Source organism: Silurus meridionalis, chromosome 20 (assembly GCF_014805685.1).
Source record: "Silurus meridionalis isolate SWU-2019-XX chromosome 20, ASM1480568v1, whole genome shotgun sequence".
In the NCBI taxonomy this organism is placed as follows: domain Eukaryota; kingdom Metazoa; phylum Chordata; class Actinopteri; order Siluriformes; family Siluridae; genus Silurus; species Silurus meridionalis.
In genome coordinates, this window is record NC_060903.1 from 11,764,032 (window position 1) to 11,780,639 (window position 16,608).

Here is a 16,608-nt window from a genome sequence, read left to right on the forward strand (position 1 = left end):
GATCACCATCTTTTTTCTGCTCGTGTTCTATATCCACCATGATGCACACAATTAACCCTCTTGGGGTCGACAAACGCGCCGCCATGTTTTGTGGCATTTTTTTCCTCATAAAGCTGAAACGAACTTAGTTTACTCTGTCTTTTTTTATCGTACAGATAAGAGCAATACATCATTCAAATCTTTAAAGTTTTTACTTTTATACATTCATAACAAAACGCTGTGCTTTTGTAAAGAGAACAGACAGGGTGCGCTCTCTGTCATCTTTTCTCACAGACAGTTACATAAAACAACCAAAATCCCACTAAATACTTGCCACACATAAATATAAATAAATATATGAATAGAAAGCTTAAATTGCCTACTTTTAAATAAAATTAAATGAAATGTCCCCTTACTTGGAGCACAAACACTGCACACCAAGGTAGAGCCATACATCTACACCTACAGAACAATGATAATTTACTGTTGATTACAATATCATCATCTCTTAACAGATCAGATGCCACTGCAAAAGTCAATGATAGACAATCTAACCGCTTTTGGTAAAGATTTTGTGCTCCGAGACCAATTTTAAAGCTCTTAATCTAAAGCAAAAGTGTTTTTCACACTTTTCACACAAACCAGATGCAGCCCAACACAACACTATTCTTATAATTATGTGTGGTGGTGGTAGCATCATGATTTAGTGTTGCTTGTTGGGGAGAACCTTTTCAGGTCTATCTAGGAACATATTCCAGCTAGACATGTGCATTTAGGGTGAAATATAGATTCCAACAGGACAATGAGACAAAGAACAGAACAAAATACAAACATTTTTTTTGGTTAATAAAAAAGAAGCTTTGTTTTTTGGTATAAACCTACTGACAATTTTTGAAATGAGCTGAAAATTCCTGTCCAACAATGATCTCATCAAATTGGGGAAGTTGGTGAAAAATATGCTAAAAATCAGAGCACAGATATAATTCACATTAAGTGGGTGAATACCAATTAAAGTTTTTAGATTTTCTTTTTATATATATATATATATATATATATATATATATATATATATATATATATATATATATATAATTCTGAGGATGTCTTTATAAATAATTACAAATATTCACATTTATTTTGATTAAAAAAACTTTAATTGTTATTCATAATCTTCACTATTCTGGCCAGCTCATTAACATGATAACTGAAAAGGACTGGCTCAGGTTGCAATCATATCTCCATAACTCCATTACATTTATACTTATTCTGAACCTTATCTTAATTTACCTAAAGGCGAATTTGCACTTTAATAGTATTTTTTTTTCCTTTTATAAATCAATTCTTTTCTATTAATTTTTTTAGGGCTAAAACAGCTTATACTTCCACAGGTAAGCTCATGATTTCAATAAAAAAATAGTAATACGTTATCTTTTATAAAGGTTTTCAGGGCATCAATTATATGGCACTGATGCAAATCACAGTTATAATAGTAATACATGATGATGATTACTATTTTGTATCCTACAACTGAGAAAGTTGTTTCCACCTCCAACAAAAGGACAACATGTTTGTCATAACTGTACTTTATTAATTCCAAAGCTTGTTAACATACATTTCATTTTGTTAATATTCATGTTTCAATTATTATAAATATTATTTTTGTAATCTTTTGTAAATACATATTTTTTAATGAAGTAAAAATGATTTGCATTATTTGATATCCAATTATGTCTAAATATTACTGTAGGAAATAATAATAATAATAATAAATAATCGTCATCATCATTTATTATTATTATAATTATTATTATTATTAGTAGTAGTAGTAGTGGTAGTCAAACTAGTGTTGGTCTTGTTGCTATTATCAATTTTGTTATTATCAATTAATGTTATTATTATTATTGTTGTTGTTGTTGTTGTTTGTTGTTGCTATTGTTATATATTTTTTTTTTGTTGATAGATCAGAACCAGCTATAGGATGAATTCCAAGCTAAATCTGAGCATGCATGCTTTAAATGAGTTAAATTAACAACCCATTTTACTGTTAGATTATATTCTGTCCAGTAATTACCAATTTGGGTTGGTAGAAATTAAGCCATATTCCAGATTGTACAATATTAAGAAACTAGAATGCTATCTTTCTTTCTTTCTTTCTTTCTTTCTTTCTTTCTTTCTTTCTTTCTTTCTTTCTTTATTTCTTTCTTTCTTTCTCTCTCTCTCTCTCTCTCTCCCCGTCTTTCTCTCTCACACACACACACACACACACACACACACACACACACACACACACACACCCCTTTTATATTTCTTCCTGTGCTTTGCTTATACCCAGTGTCTGAAAATAAGGAGGTTGAGTACACATAGCGTTGTTACTGTCAACAAGAAATGTCCTCCGTCCTCACTACTCCCCCCATTTTCAGGAAAAACCTTATAATAAAAATAAATAAATAAATAAATAAATAAATAAATAAATAAATAAATAAATAAATAAATAATAGTAATAATAATAATAGGGATAAACTTATAAGGGACAAATTTATAGGCATTAGCTTATACACTCCAACTTCCAAAACCTCTTAATCTCTGTAAAACTGCTTTGGGACAATGTGGTAAAACTCATTGTTCAAAGCGCAAAACAAATAAAGCTGAATTAATTGTAATTAATTGTATTAATTCTAATAATACTTATGATTAATCGATTAATACATTATTATTATTACTAATAATAATAATCCTTTTTATTATTTACTGTAAAACAGAAAACTGTCTTGTTGCCATTTTTGTATAACAGATAAATATTTGCAAAAACAAATATTTCCTGAAGTTACCAAGCAGTAATTGTTAATTAACCGTTTCAATTTAGCATGACTGTTCCGTTTGTGTGTGCGTGCGCGCGCGCGCACACGTGGAGGGGGGCCGGGTTTACACGATGAGCCAAACTGCATTCTGCCCTCCTTCTCCCGAGTTATTATCTGTTTCAGAAGGAACTTGAGTTTGTAAAACATTTAACTCTGACTCAAAGACGAAGCGGTTACCGGCCACTTCAGAGGCACTGCGTTTGTGTGTCGATTCATTCATATTTTTGCATATTAATTATAAACATTTGCTGGATTTATTTTGGGGTGTGCAAGTCGATGATGGCTGCCTACCTGGGCCTGGAGGAGAGCACCGCGGGCCTGATGGACACAGCCAGCAAAGCAGAAAAAGAACAAATTAAGATTGAAAGTGTGGCGGTGAAAAGTGCAGAGAAAGCGGACGCCACTCAGAAGCCGCCGTACTCTTACGTGGCGCTGATTGCCATGGCCATACGCGACAGCTCGGAGAAGAGACTAACACTTTCAGGTATTTACCAGTACATCATCAGTAAATTTCCTTTCTACGAGAAGAATAAGAAAGGCTGGCAGAACAGCATCCGACACAACCTGTCACTGAATGAGTGCTTCATCAAGGTTCCCCGGGAGGGCGGTGGAGAAAGGAAAGGAAACTACTGGACCCTGGACCCTGCGTGTGAGGACATGTTTGAAAAGGGAAACTACCGACGACGGCGGCGCATGAAGAGGCCGTTTAGACCGCCAACGTCACACTTCCAAGCCGGTAAATCTATTTTCGGTGGGGACAGTTACGGATACCTATCTCCTCCTAAGTATTTACAACCTGGGTTCATGAATAACTCATGGTCTCTGGCGCAACCTCCTGCGCCCATGTCCTACACGTCGTGCCAAATGGCGAGCGGGAACGTGAGTCCGGTGAACGTCAAAGGCTTGACGGCGCACTCCTCGTATAACCCCTACTCCCGTATGCAATCAATGACACTGCCGGCCATAGTCAATTCCTACAGTGGCATGAGTCACCACCACACACACCAGCACCATCAGCAGCTCAGTCCGGCGGCGTCTCCTCCAGTTTCCGCTGTAAACGGCACCGGGCTTCAGTTCGCGTGCTCGCGGCAGCCCACAGAGCTGCCCATGATGCACTGCCCGTACTGGGAGCACGAGGGAAAACACTCCGCATTGCACACCCGGATAGATATATAGCTCTATTTATACCAACTACCCGAGACTTATATTAATAAAGATGTTTTTTTATATTTACCAAGGGCTAAAAAGTGAATTGCCTGGGTGTGGGCGAGTGCAAGTGCAAATAAAACTGAAGTGGAACCAAACACGGGAATCTCACCAGCGTGTTGAGGTTTGGATGCTGTGGTTATCTCTGCTGAATAATGAATCACAATGGTCTTAAAAAATTACAATGTATTTTTTATTTTATTAATATTCATCAAGCCTTAAGTGTCAAATTCAGTTAAATAAAAGTGACATGAGAACCGGTTAAACATTTAAGCAGCTCTTCTTCCATAATAGACACTCTTCTGAAATGACACGTGTGGTCGAATATTTAACGTGCAAAGAAATTTAATCTCAACCAATCTGTAGAATGGCAGAATTAAAGCCACAATGTTGCGTTTACTCTCCGTGTGGACTGAATAAGTCATTATTGGAAAATAGTTTTAATCTTATTCACATTGTTGTTGTTGGTGGTGTTGTTATGATGATGATGATGATGATGATGATGATGATGATGACGATGTTACACTCAGTGAAACGCGTACTTGTTCTGGAAAGACACCGATATTTGTGGGTTTATTGTGGGCAAACATAGTTTATTATTATTATTATTATTATTATTATTATTATTATTATTATTATTATTATTATTACTATGTTTATTATTATTATTGATAATTAATGTTAATGTCTAAAACCACCTGGGGACCATATTTAGTTTTTACTTTTCAATTTCTCTTACCATGACGCAGTTATCCTGAACTTATTGTGATGAAATGTAAAATTATTATTATTATTATTATTATTATTATTATTATTATTATTATTATTATTATTATTATACATGAACAATATACATTTTGCCCGCTTTAATCCACAGTTATACTTTTTTAAGAATAAATCATAAATACGAATCTGTTGTGCGCGTACATTTTAATTTTTAGACAAATAAAAAAAATAACCTTAAACAAATTATACCAGGAAGGGACGGTGACAGCACGAGATCGTTGATTGCCAAGTTATACATTTTTATAAAGACAATAGTATATTACTATATCAATCCATAGCGGGGCACATGGTCTGATCCTGTATTCTTCAGGTTTTAAATTGAAATGTGTTTGTTTGTCCTTTTTTAATACAGTAAAAACAACTGAGTAACAATCTGAGACAAATTCATAAGCCTTAACTTTAGGGGACCTTACGTACTTTATTCATTTCTTCTGGACTGCGCTCAGCATTTTACCCTGACGCCTGAACCGAAATGTTCAGAAAGCAGTACCGCACGCGCAGGGGTGTTGCAGTGGTAAAGTAATGGACCGGAACAAACTGTTGTACCAATAATTTTGCAAACTGTCCACATTTTACTCAAATGTATCTAACAATATAAACTCAGGGCCGGGGCCAAGGTGGGGGTCATTCGCGGGCCGTGTCCCCCAACAAGGTTATTGTGCCCCCTACACAGTTTTAATTCATTTAATATATCAAGAATAATTCAAATACAGTAAACATTGAACGTTATGATTTTTAATGTAATAAAAATGAGAAACTACAGTTGATGTGTTTTGTATTATTATTATTATTATTATTATTATTATTATTATTATTAATAATAATAAAATAAACCTGTTTATCTGATTGGTTTCGTTGCGGCGTCTCATGCGTCATTATGTCTTTAGCATATTGATGTGTACGCGGAGTTAAAGCTTTGATGCTAGCAACGTGGGGTTTTTTTCACAGCATTTTATGGATAGCATAAAATATGGATATTAGAAAATGGCTCGTCGGTTCTGCTTCTGCAAGGCCTTCTTCAGATTTCGATCGTGTTAGCACTCTGCCTTCTCAGCCTGCACCGCCTACTCTATCTGACATCACGCAAACACCTGTTGGCTCAAACTCGGAGATTAGAGCTAATGGAGTCCAGGCGGAATTTTCAAATGTTCAACTTTTTAAAAAGGTGAGTTATGCGTTTATTTAATTTACCTAAGCTTAAATATGATTCGTGGCTATTAGAACGTTATCACAGCATATAACTTTACGGTAAATAAGCTGACAGTCTGCACCAGTTGTAGGAGTGTGCTCTTGCACTGTACTGGTTGTTTTATTCCTTGTTTTTTAAGATATTGTTGTTGATTGTGTTGATTGGAAGCCGCTTGCCCCTCTGTTGGTTATGGTCTGGCGCCCGCTCTGTATAAACTGCTTTACTAAAGAAGAAAAAATATTACAATAAATTAAATATTATTTTCTAAGTATATAGATGCATACTCCAAAGATGAGAAAACTTTGTTATATCTAGGTCTTTTGTGTTTGTTTGTTGTAGAACTGTAATAAAATTTCCTATTTAAACAAAAACTACGCATTAACTGTGCGACGTGCAGCAGGTCAGTAACAAAGTCAAACACAATAATTGAACCAATTTCTAGCTACTTCTATTAAATGAAGATTTTTTTTTACGTTTATGTTCGTAAATAGATAATGATGAAAAAATTATGAAAAGAAAAAGCTCTTAAATGCCGAATGTTCTCAAATGTTTTCCCGCTGTTTCCCGGTGACAGCCTTGTGTCAGAAGTTTATTTGTTTTATCTTTTTAAAGGTACTTAACGTTTCAACACCTAACTTTTAAACAGTCAGAAGAAGGATACCGTGTAGATTCCAAACAAAATAAGGGATAAAAATAGTCCTTATCACTGCATATTTTCAAAGGTTATCTTAAAACTATAAAATGTATTCATAGTGTTTATAATAATAATATAATAAATACTAATATAATATAATATAATACATTATTATTATTATTATTATTATTATTATTATTATTATTATTATACTAATTTACTTTTCCAAAATCAACACTGATTATCTGTAGTGAGAATTAGCAGGCAATTAAGAAATTATAACTAGTGCATATGTAACCCAAGATTATTTTATCATGAAAGAATGACTGACTCAAAAGTCAGAATTGTCTAGTATGTATTCTTGTCCTGCTCCTAAGCTTTTTTCTCTTTTAAAAGAAGGTGAAAGAAGCAGCACCTGAGCAGAAAGTTACTCACAATGCACCCACATGGATAGCCTAGTCAGGCAGGTGTGGTGTGTGTGGGACGTGTTAGGAATTTATCAAAACAGCAGAGCCTGCATGCTGCAAAACAGCCACAGTAACTAATTTTTCCTCTTACTTAAATATTTCCTGCAAGATATTCTGTTAGTTTCTAATTATAGCTACGGTGTGAGTAAATAAAGTATGAAAAGCAAGAAAGAAAGCAAGAAAGCAAGCAAGAAAGCAAGAAAGAAAGAAAGAAGTACATATTGTATCACACTTTTTGTTATTTCACACTTTGGCTTTTGGAAATTCTTAAATTTTCACTTATGTATGTTTTTGTGTAACTTTTCTTCTTGTAGTGTTTCAATATATGCTGATGTGTGTGTGTTCATGTTTGGCTGTGACTATTGTTTGCTTGAATGTCACTACTGAAGTGGCTCTAGATTTTTGACTTAACCAACTGTTCCACACTGAAATGATTCTATACTTGAACCCCATGGAAAACAGAGCAGAGTTTCCTGGTCTGGAATCTGATGTGTAGCCTTCATCAATCCATATCTCACATATACCCACATAGTCCTTTTCTGGATCATGATGCTACATGATACCAGGGTGTACATGTCTTTGTAGAGGTTAAATAAGGCAGTTGGATTAAGGAGAGTGGTATTTCCTGTGGTTAAGTGATGGATGTTAAAAAGATCAGTTACAGTGGCTACAGTATTAATGAAGGTTTTAGGAATCACAAAAAATAATTTGGGGAAAATGGCACAATTCTATTTATCATTCTTGATCACTTTTACTTCTTGTTCGGTGGGCTAGCCCAATGTGAATTATCTTAAAATATATAGATGAAAATAGTTGTGATCAGTCTGACACTGACAACCACACTGACATTTCTTTTCAACTTCAGACATAGTAGTGATTGCAAATAAAAATGTTTATAACCTATACAGTACATATATTGTGTTTGACCTAATAGATTATTAGCAAAGATCTGGTTGGGCCACATGCTTGCCATTGAAGCTTGTATAGTATCTCACCAGACAAAACCTCATGCTGCCAAAGCACAGACTGCAGATGTAATGATAACATTCTTTAGAACTTACAATATTGTGTTGCATGTAGCACAAACTAAGAATATTCAATACAGTTCACAGAAATTTAGTTTCCTTAATTGGAAATGATTCTCATCTTGCATTTAGTGGTGGGACACCTATGCCAAGCTATGGGGCAACTCTTCAACAACCTAATTTATGAACAATAGCAAGTCCCATTACCTCAATCTGCCCTATCCCAATTGCAGTTACTGTAACCTGGGTCTGTGTTCTATTGGCCAAAATGGTACTTCAGGCCTCAGGCCCAACACTAGAGCCCTGTAAAACATCCATAAATCTTATCAGGTGGACCAATCTTTGATTAGCCCTGTAGAACCTGCATATGATGGATGCATTCTCAAATGTAGAATATTCTCAAATCCTGAAAAGTATATATAAAGTACTGTAACGTATAAATGGTTTAAAAAAAAGGAATATATTAAATATATATATATATATATATATATATATATATATATATATATATATATATATATATATATATATATAAGGGGTGTAATAATACACAAAATGCATGGTTCCGTACATACCTCGGTTTTTAAGTCACGGTGCAGTTAAATTTCCGTACAATTGGGGGGAAGAAATGCAAAGATTAATTGTCTTTTTTTATGCAGTTTATTATTATTTTTGATTAATATTTGAATAGGTTACATTTTTAAAACAATTTTAAATAAAATGCCTGATTGGTTAAATATATAAAATATTTTATAAAAATAAAATTGAATAAATAGAATGAATGCAATACACTTTTCAAATAAATTGTCACAAATTAATTTGATTACATAAAATAAAATGAATTGAAAATTTCAATGTTCACCCATTTTGGTAATCCAGATGTGTATGTAAGTGTGTGTTTTACATTTAATAATAAATTTTCTAGGATATGTTCTACTTAACTGTGCTACTTATTTCAGCATACTTTAACAACCATTACACCCTTAATTTAAATATGCCATGCAAATCAAGCAAAACCAAGCTAATTCATTTGCATAGCAGAAGAGAAAACTATGCAGCAACAACAACAACAACAAAAAAACATTTAGAACAAATACAAATTTGTTTAAAATACATTAAATTTTTTTTTTATAAAATACATTTGTTAAGATAAATTTCTGGCCTGTGAGTCTTAGTTACAAGAGTACAACTTTAACATATGAAAGTTAAAAGGCTAAATGCTGCTATACCTTTACATCACCATTTTTTATTCTTAAGGTAGGTCAGGATATATACAGTTTTTTGGCCATTAAGTGTTTTTTACATGAGCAGCAGCCAACATATGCATGTTTTTAAATGATTTATGCTGATTTGATATGGGTGCTAATCATATGATGAGTCCAGTAGTACACCAAGATATCAGACTTTTTTCTGCTTAACAAAAATATATTTTTTTTGCAGTGCTATGTCTCATCATAAGGGTTAGATAAAAGAGCTTAACATGTTTGGCCATCCTTTGAATAGATATGATAATATTATCTGCAAATTGTACCTTAAGAAAGCACCAAAACTGAGAAAAAATCCTGAACGTTGAAATGCTTGGTTTTATTATTCAATATATATAAAAGTTGTCCCCACAAAGATCTTTGGTCACTCTTGGCTCACTGCAAGCTTACAGAGAGGAATAAAATGATTTCCTAGTATCATTTCTTGAAAGTCAAGGACACCAAAAAGTCATACACTGCATTGGGGGATTTCATATGGTTCACCGCCATAGAGGAAGAGGTAATCTGCTAAAAACAGAGAAAAGACAAGTCTATATGCGTCAGACGTTTAGCTATAATTCGGCCATCTTTGGAGGTGTGACTCTTTGCTCATATCAATGCTGAAGTGGGGTTTTTTTTTTTCGTTTTGTTTTTTCGTTCCTGATCGAGGTCAAAAACATCACACAACCACTTCTTTGTGCAAGTTGGACATGGAGTGAATGAGTAGTTGGACTGTGTTTTATAAATGTATATTTCATCCATCCATGACTATTGGTGTGTGCACCACCAATTAGGAAACAAGCCCATAATTATCTTCTGAATCAATCATTCCTATTAATGTACTCTATTGCATACTCAACAAGTTTATGTATAGTTTTCTTAATTGGAGGCACCAAATCACACATTGTAATTTCTATAAATTACCAAAGATAATCCCGCTAACTCACCATCATGTGTTAGAGCGGTCTTGCTGGTTTATGCACCAATTTACCTCAGAATAGAGTTACATCTGCAATGGAGCTCACAGTGGGCAGCGCATGCTTGAGCAAACAGTCATGCTGCACACATACCTCTAACCACTAAATATCTGTCAATTCTCTATAGACTGCATACAATTGTATTTGTGAATCTGTTATTAAATATTTTATTCATTTACCTTTCAGGGTTAAACTCAGATGACTAAAACAGAGCACAAGGAAAGAAAACAACCGGCAGGGGATGCCGAACCTTTACACAGGAACATGCGCGCGCGCACAAACAAACGTTTACACATAGTAAGAATTTAAAGTCTCTACACCACCTACTGGCATGTTTTTTTTTCAGGGGAAGCCCACATGGACGCAAACACCATGAACAGAGCTGTTTAAAACTACGAACATATAAAATCGCAGACTTGAGTCACAAAATACTAAACCATCTTGAGCAAGTTTCACATTTAATATGTATAATATTTGCATGCATTTATATAGAGCTAGAATGAGAAATAGTGGAAAATATTAGAGATTGTTAATGAATGTTTCAGCCATGAAATTTGTGTTTATAAGTGCCCTTAGACTCTCTCAGGTCTGCTCCTTCTTTCAAATTCAAAGTCAGAATCCCGGAATAAATATTCTTCAGTAGAGTAGCAGTAAATGTGCAGTTAGTGGACAGCAAAGGTGGCAAATGTACACACATCCTTCACTTAAGTATAAATAGATACTAATTTTTTAAAAGACTCTGGTTAAAGTTGAAGTACAAAATATAATTGTTTACTCAAGTTAATGTAAAAAAGTTTGGGCTCTGACATGTGATACATACACACACACACACACACACACACACACACACACACACACACACACACACACACACACACACATATATATGTTTCAGTTAACCCTTGCGTACTTGACAGGTTTTATTTTTAATCATAATTTTTTTGCTTTATATGCTTTATGATTATAAAACAGAAAGAAAAAAAGAAATACAACAGCTTGCTACTGGGACAGTACCATTAAAAAGACATCTTTGTACCTTATTTACCCCAAAAATGTATAGTTGTACATTAGGGTACACATTGGTACTCTAAGGTAGTAAAGTGTACCTTTTTGAGTATAAAGTACAAAAATGTCCTTATAATGGTATTAAGAGTATATTGTTTACATATTTGTAAAAATTGTAGTTTGTGTATGCACAGTACATGGCACACAGTAATGGATACTTGCACATTCAAATAATACTTCATTTTGTTCTATTCTACAGTCCATGTTTCAGGAATAAAACAAGTAATTCAAAACAAACTATTGAAAGAAAATATGTATTTAACTCAACTGACAAACATGTCAAGACCCGATATCAATTATACAATGAGATGAAATAAACATTTAGTGTCACTTCTTTTAAGCTTCCTGGCTGGTTTGTTTAAAAGTAGTAGCTTTTTACGCAGTGTTTGAGCTAATATATATCTCAATATATAAAACTGCCAAAACGTAATGCAATAATGAAAGAGCACCCCATAAAAAAAGATCGTTCCTATCAGCATACTGTAACGTTTCCCCTGTCATCTACCCTCATTCACCGGACTACATTACCCATCATCCTTTGCACCCCGTCATCCTCAGGCTGAACATCCACAATAGAACACAAGCAGAGAAAATATGATGACCAGGTGATCAGGAATGTCTCTGTTCTCAGTCATGTTTACATCACTGACTCCCTCTGTCTCATCCACGGTAATACAATACTTCTTAAACCCTTCTGCCTTGCTTATGGGCTGAAAATGGCCGCAATGGGAACAAATATTGACATTTCACCAAATAGATTAAAAATAATGTAACGACCCTTTTTTAAAAATGTAACATTGATGAATATTGTGATATTTGTGTAAAAAAATTGAGTTGAAAGAAAAAAGTTGGCAGAAAAATAGTGACGTAAGTAGAGTTTCATGGTTTATCAGTACTTTAAGTACTTTTCATATTTTAAGTATTTGCACTTCGTTACTTTCCCTCTAAAAAGTTGCTCTTTTGCTCAAATGATCACAGATGTTGCCAGATGACCAGTTATCCTGTCTTAGTACTAGTCACTGCATACTGGCACACCCATCAAAGCACACATCCCCATGTCAAAGTCACACATTCTTACACTTGCCTATTTTCTCTACTTCCAACACAACTTCAAAAACTGATGGTACATTTGCGGTCTAATATATCCCAACCTTTCTAGGTGCAGTTGCAATAAAAAAAAAAAAAAGTTTACATATGTAACATCAGCATCTACATGTTACTATAATAATAGTCAGTTAAAAAATACCTTTGACAATTACACTAAATAAGCACGTTTGAAAAAATACAACGAACCTTTCTTCTACAGTGAATATGAAGTGCATCACTTGACTGATGTTTGTATCATGAAAAAACATATCTTAAAATGCACAATAGCTATGGAAAGTGGTACATTAATGTAAAGAAGTTTGAAAATTAGTGGATATGTTAAAAACTAGCCACCCCCCGCCCACTTAGCTATAGCGTGGAGAAGTGCCATGATCCGATTTCACAAGATCTGAGTGTAGCCAAGTAATTGCCTATAATGACAATTGACCAAATGAAAAAATAACATTTGGCACAGACACTGAAAGGCTGCATCACCTTACTAATGCTCTCATATCAGAATATGCACAAAGCCTCATAGCCACTCTCCTAAATCTAATCGAAAAGGCATCTAATAAAGTGATTCCTACTAACAGAAAACTAACAAAATAAAGAGACTGGGTTCTTAAAAAAAAAAATACATGGTCAGATGTCTTTTTTGCCTAATGGTTTATAGCATTAAGTGCTGCTAGGCAAATTGAGACAACTTAGTGGAATGCATTATGTATAAATATCTAACTGGCCCAGAATGCACAAGTCATTTCCTAATTAACTCAAACCTTGTCATGCTTTTAATTGACATAAGAGGCATCCTAAGAATATTACTTTACAAATGAAGCATTTCAGCTTGCTTGAGAAATGTCTCTGAACTGGTCAAACTAACCAAGTGGCTCTCCTTACACACAAACGGGAAACTAGAAAAACTAAACAAAAACGTGAAGATTTTTATGCCACCATGCAAATTAGTTGGCAGAGCCAATATATCATTTGCTGTGTGAATTTTCATTTAAACTGAATAGCATAATGCAAGAGCAATCATGAGAGCCCCTAGCGTCTGAAGAAGCGATACAGTCTTTTCTTCCTGCTGCTATTAGACTTTACAATCAGAGCTGCTCCCAGTGAACCAGCCACCATAACACACATTACTGTTTAACTGCAATAATAAAGTATTTTAAACATGTGCAATAACAAATTTTAAAACCGTGCAATATTACCTGTGTGCAATGTCTGTTAGCATAACTACTTAATCATGGTCTCTTGGATTTATACATTGTGTATATGCTGTATACTATATTATATATTTAATATAATAATAATTATATATTTGTGTTTCTTTTTCTTTGCTGCTTTAACAGAAATGTCCCCACTGTGGTACAAATAAAGGTATATCTTATCAGAACATGCTGCCATCCAATTCTAAAGCCCAAGTAAGTTCAATCATATGAAAAACACAGTATAAACAATTTAGCATTTTATTTTAATTAGCATTTCAAAAAAAACTGCCACTGGTGACTTGCTTCACTTCGACAGGTGCCTTCAAAGCATTTAACCAGCACACACTGTAGAGAAGAGCAGAAAAAAAAGCTATTATGGCTTTAACAAAAAAAAAAAAAAAAAGACATCATTCACTGAAACAATTACATTACAAAGCCAAATCAAGTCTGTGTGACAAATTATAAGTCATTACACCCTGCCCAAGCCCAATGAGAGATTAACACTAACCCTAGACCCTTGATCACTTACACTAGATAAAATGGATTTATGAAAATTATATAGGAAAACCACTTGAAAGCAATTTGAAATGACCAATCCAAAAATTGTGGTTTCATTTGATTCCACTACATTTAAAACTACCACGTCAGGATGTATTGAAACCCATTACAAGGCAGATATTTTCCATATTTCCATATAAACATTAACTAGAAATTAACTAGAGTTTTCACATTGGCCCATGAACCTGTATTATGGTAAGTGTGAAAAGTGCACTTCATGTCTAACCTATCGAAGCCTTCTGGCTTCTCTTTCAGACTCCAGAAGAGTCAAAACATCACCCTCTCTCACAGGGCCCTTCACATTTCTGATGATGGATCGGTTGCTGTCGTCCATGAACTCGACACGCACCTGGAAAAACAAGGGTGAAATACTAAAACTCATTGGGCTAAATCAAGTAAAAAAAATAAAATTTAGATTTACAATGTAAAAATCTTTCACATGCCATAAAGCATGATTTCAACAACAAGGCAATAAGAATGTAATTCATAATCTATACCTGAACATTGAATTAACCATTGGAATAAGTCAACTGGACCAAAAGATCATTTACATCAGTCACATACAAACATCAATTACCTGTAATTTTGAAATATTTTTATAAATTACAATAAAATCAATAACTAAACCCCCCCAATCATTGCATCACCTAGTTGCCTCAAAATAAAAAGCCAGTGGGATTCCACTCAATTTAGCTTTCATACAGCACTTTCCACCATCTAAACTTAAGTTAGACCAAGAACAGAGATGATCCACTCAGCACAAATTAGATTTATGTATAAGATGTGGTCAGAAACATGCAGTCTCTAAAATGAGGAATTTTTATGTAAATAAAATGCAAGAATGGACATTTTCTCCCATTATCAATGTTGCATCCACACACTTTAAAAGAACAAATCTCAAAAGCATGTAATAGATGTCTCCAGTCATTGTTGGATGATTTCATAGATGTAAAAAAAAATAAAATAAATAAATCTGCATTTACACTTAAATAAATAAATGAAACAAATATTCATCTAAAAAAAAAAAAGCTTACTGTTGGCAATTTAAAATTAAAAACTGTGGCATTTTAGAAGTCTGTTATTCCTGTACACCAGAGACAGGCAAGTAATATTGCTCTTGTAAATGTGATTTACCTTTTGATTAAATACATAATAGGTAACTATTATACAAATATAATTGCTATAATTTATATTTCATTATTTATCTATAAACTACATAAATATAATTGACACTGGCAAAAGCTGACATTTCTAAAATTTGCGCAAGTTAATAAAATGGTTAATAAAAAGTTTTTATTGTGTCTGAGCGGCTCGGTACCAAGTGATTTTTGGCTCGGTGGTTGGGGACCCTGATATACACAACAGCTTTATGATCCACTCACCTGGGTGCACTGGCCCTGAGAGCCGGTTCTACCGAGCACCTTAGTGACCTGTAAAACAAGAAACACGTTAGATTTCAGTTTAAAATGGTTCATCAATGAGAACTACGTGGAGAAAATTGAACACAGAAACCCATATAAAAAACTGAAATACACCACACAAACAAATCTGTCTTATGTATACACATTTCCTTCGTAACATCAAACTAACTTTCCTGTAAGAAATATTACTGACAAAAACCAGAACGGCGCAGCTAGCGCCTAAAGCTAGCAAGTTAGCCTGTGAACAGCGTTAGCCTGACACCGTCCCACCCGATCATATAACTACATTTAAAGAAACACTAGAAACTGGTGTTAGGTCATTTCTGTCTATCTAAAACAACAAATTAAAGCTCTAGCTACTTTATACGCGCGTTTACAGGTGTTTATCTACCAGAATAAACAACATTTTAAATTATTCCTACTCTAGCGAGCTTGATCGGCTGCACGCGGCTGGCGTCCATGATTTAAGCGTTGCTGGGAAAGGAAGTCACGTGGTGCGCGGAGCCTATATATACCCCAAATAAAAGTCCAACTTTTATATATATAACAGGGGTTAATTTATGTTTATAAATACATGTTATTTGACAAACAATGTATATGTAAATCTAACATTTGATTTATGCGCAATAAATATATAGTAAATGTGTACGGTCAGGTCAGATACGTTTCCGGATCCGAGTCTTTCGATGTGTACTGAAATACGTCATGTGGTTTTGGAAAAAGGAAGCAGGAGAAGCTTTTATTTTGTTTTTATTATAAGTCTTCCCTATGCTTACAGAGAATAATAATAATAATAATAATAATAATAATAATAATAATAATAATAATAATAATAATAATAATAAATTCATGTATTTATTTAGTGTGGTTAACAATACTCAATGACTGCTTAATCTTACTAG

At 33.9% G+C, this 16,608-nt stretch overlaps 2 protein-coding genes and 1 long non-coding RNA gene across 3 annotated transcripts; 2 read left to right on the forward strand and 1 right to left on the reverse strand.

The window, feature by feature from the left end:
• The first annotated feature begins 2,882 nt into the window (after nucleotides 1-2,882).
• foxl2a (forkhead box L2a) lies at nucleotides 2,883-5,591 on the forward strand. Its single transcript, XM_046875843.1, has one exon. The coding sequence runs from the start codon at nucleotides 3,114-3,116 to the stop codon at nucleotides 4,011-4,013; it is 900 nt and encodes a 299-aa protein (XP_046731799.1). The 5' UTR covers nucleotides 2,883-3,113; the 3' UTR covers nucleotides 4,014-5,591.
• Nucleotides 5,592-5,929: 338 nt separating this feature from the next.
• LOC124403403 lies at nucleotides 5,930-14,051 on the forward strand. The gene is made up of 3 exons (XR_006928890.1): nucleotides 5,930-5,994; nucleotides 10,552-10,662; nucleotides 13,869-14,051. It is a non-coding gene; the product is annotated as an uncharacterized LOC124403403 (long non-coding RNA).
• rps28 (ribosomal protein S28) lies at nucleotides 13,972-16,229 on the reverse strand. The gene is made up of 4 exons (XM_046877122.1): nucleotides 16,129-16,229; nucleotides 15,668-15,715; nucleotides 14,512-14,634; nucleotides 13,972-14,072 (listed from the first exon to the last, which is right to left on the reverse strand). Exons 1-3 carry the CDS (start codon nucleotides 16,165-16,167, stop codon nucleotides 14,512-14,514), a joined length of 210 nt encoding a protein of 69 aa, XP_046733078.1. The 5' UTR covers nucleotides 16,168-16,229; the 3' UTR covers nucleotides 13,972-14,072.
• Nucleotides 16,230-16,608: the final 379 nt, after the last annotated feature.

Bases quoted from the DNA above. Each gene is read 5' to 3' on its own strand.
- foxl2a (XM_046875843.1), top strand. From the start codon at position 3,114: ATGATGGCTGCCTACCTGGGCCTGGAGGAGAGCACCGCGGGCCTGATG.
- rps28 (XM_046877122.1), bottom strand. From the start codon at position 16,167: ATGGACGCCAGCCGCGTGCAGCCGATCAAGCTCGCTAGA. The intron at 15,716-16,128 runs GTAGGAATAATT...CTTGTTTTACAG, and splicing joins AGCCGATCAAGCTCGCTAGA to GTCACTAAGGTGCTCGGTAG. The intron at 14,635-15,667 runs GTGAGTGGATCA...TTGTTTTTCCAG, and splicing joins CTCAGGGCCAGTGCACCCAG to GTGCGTGTCGAGTTCATGGA.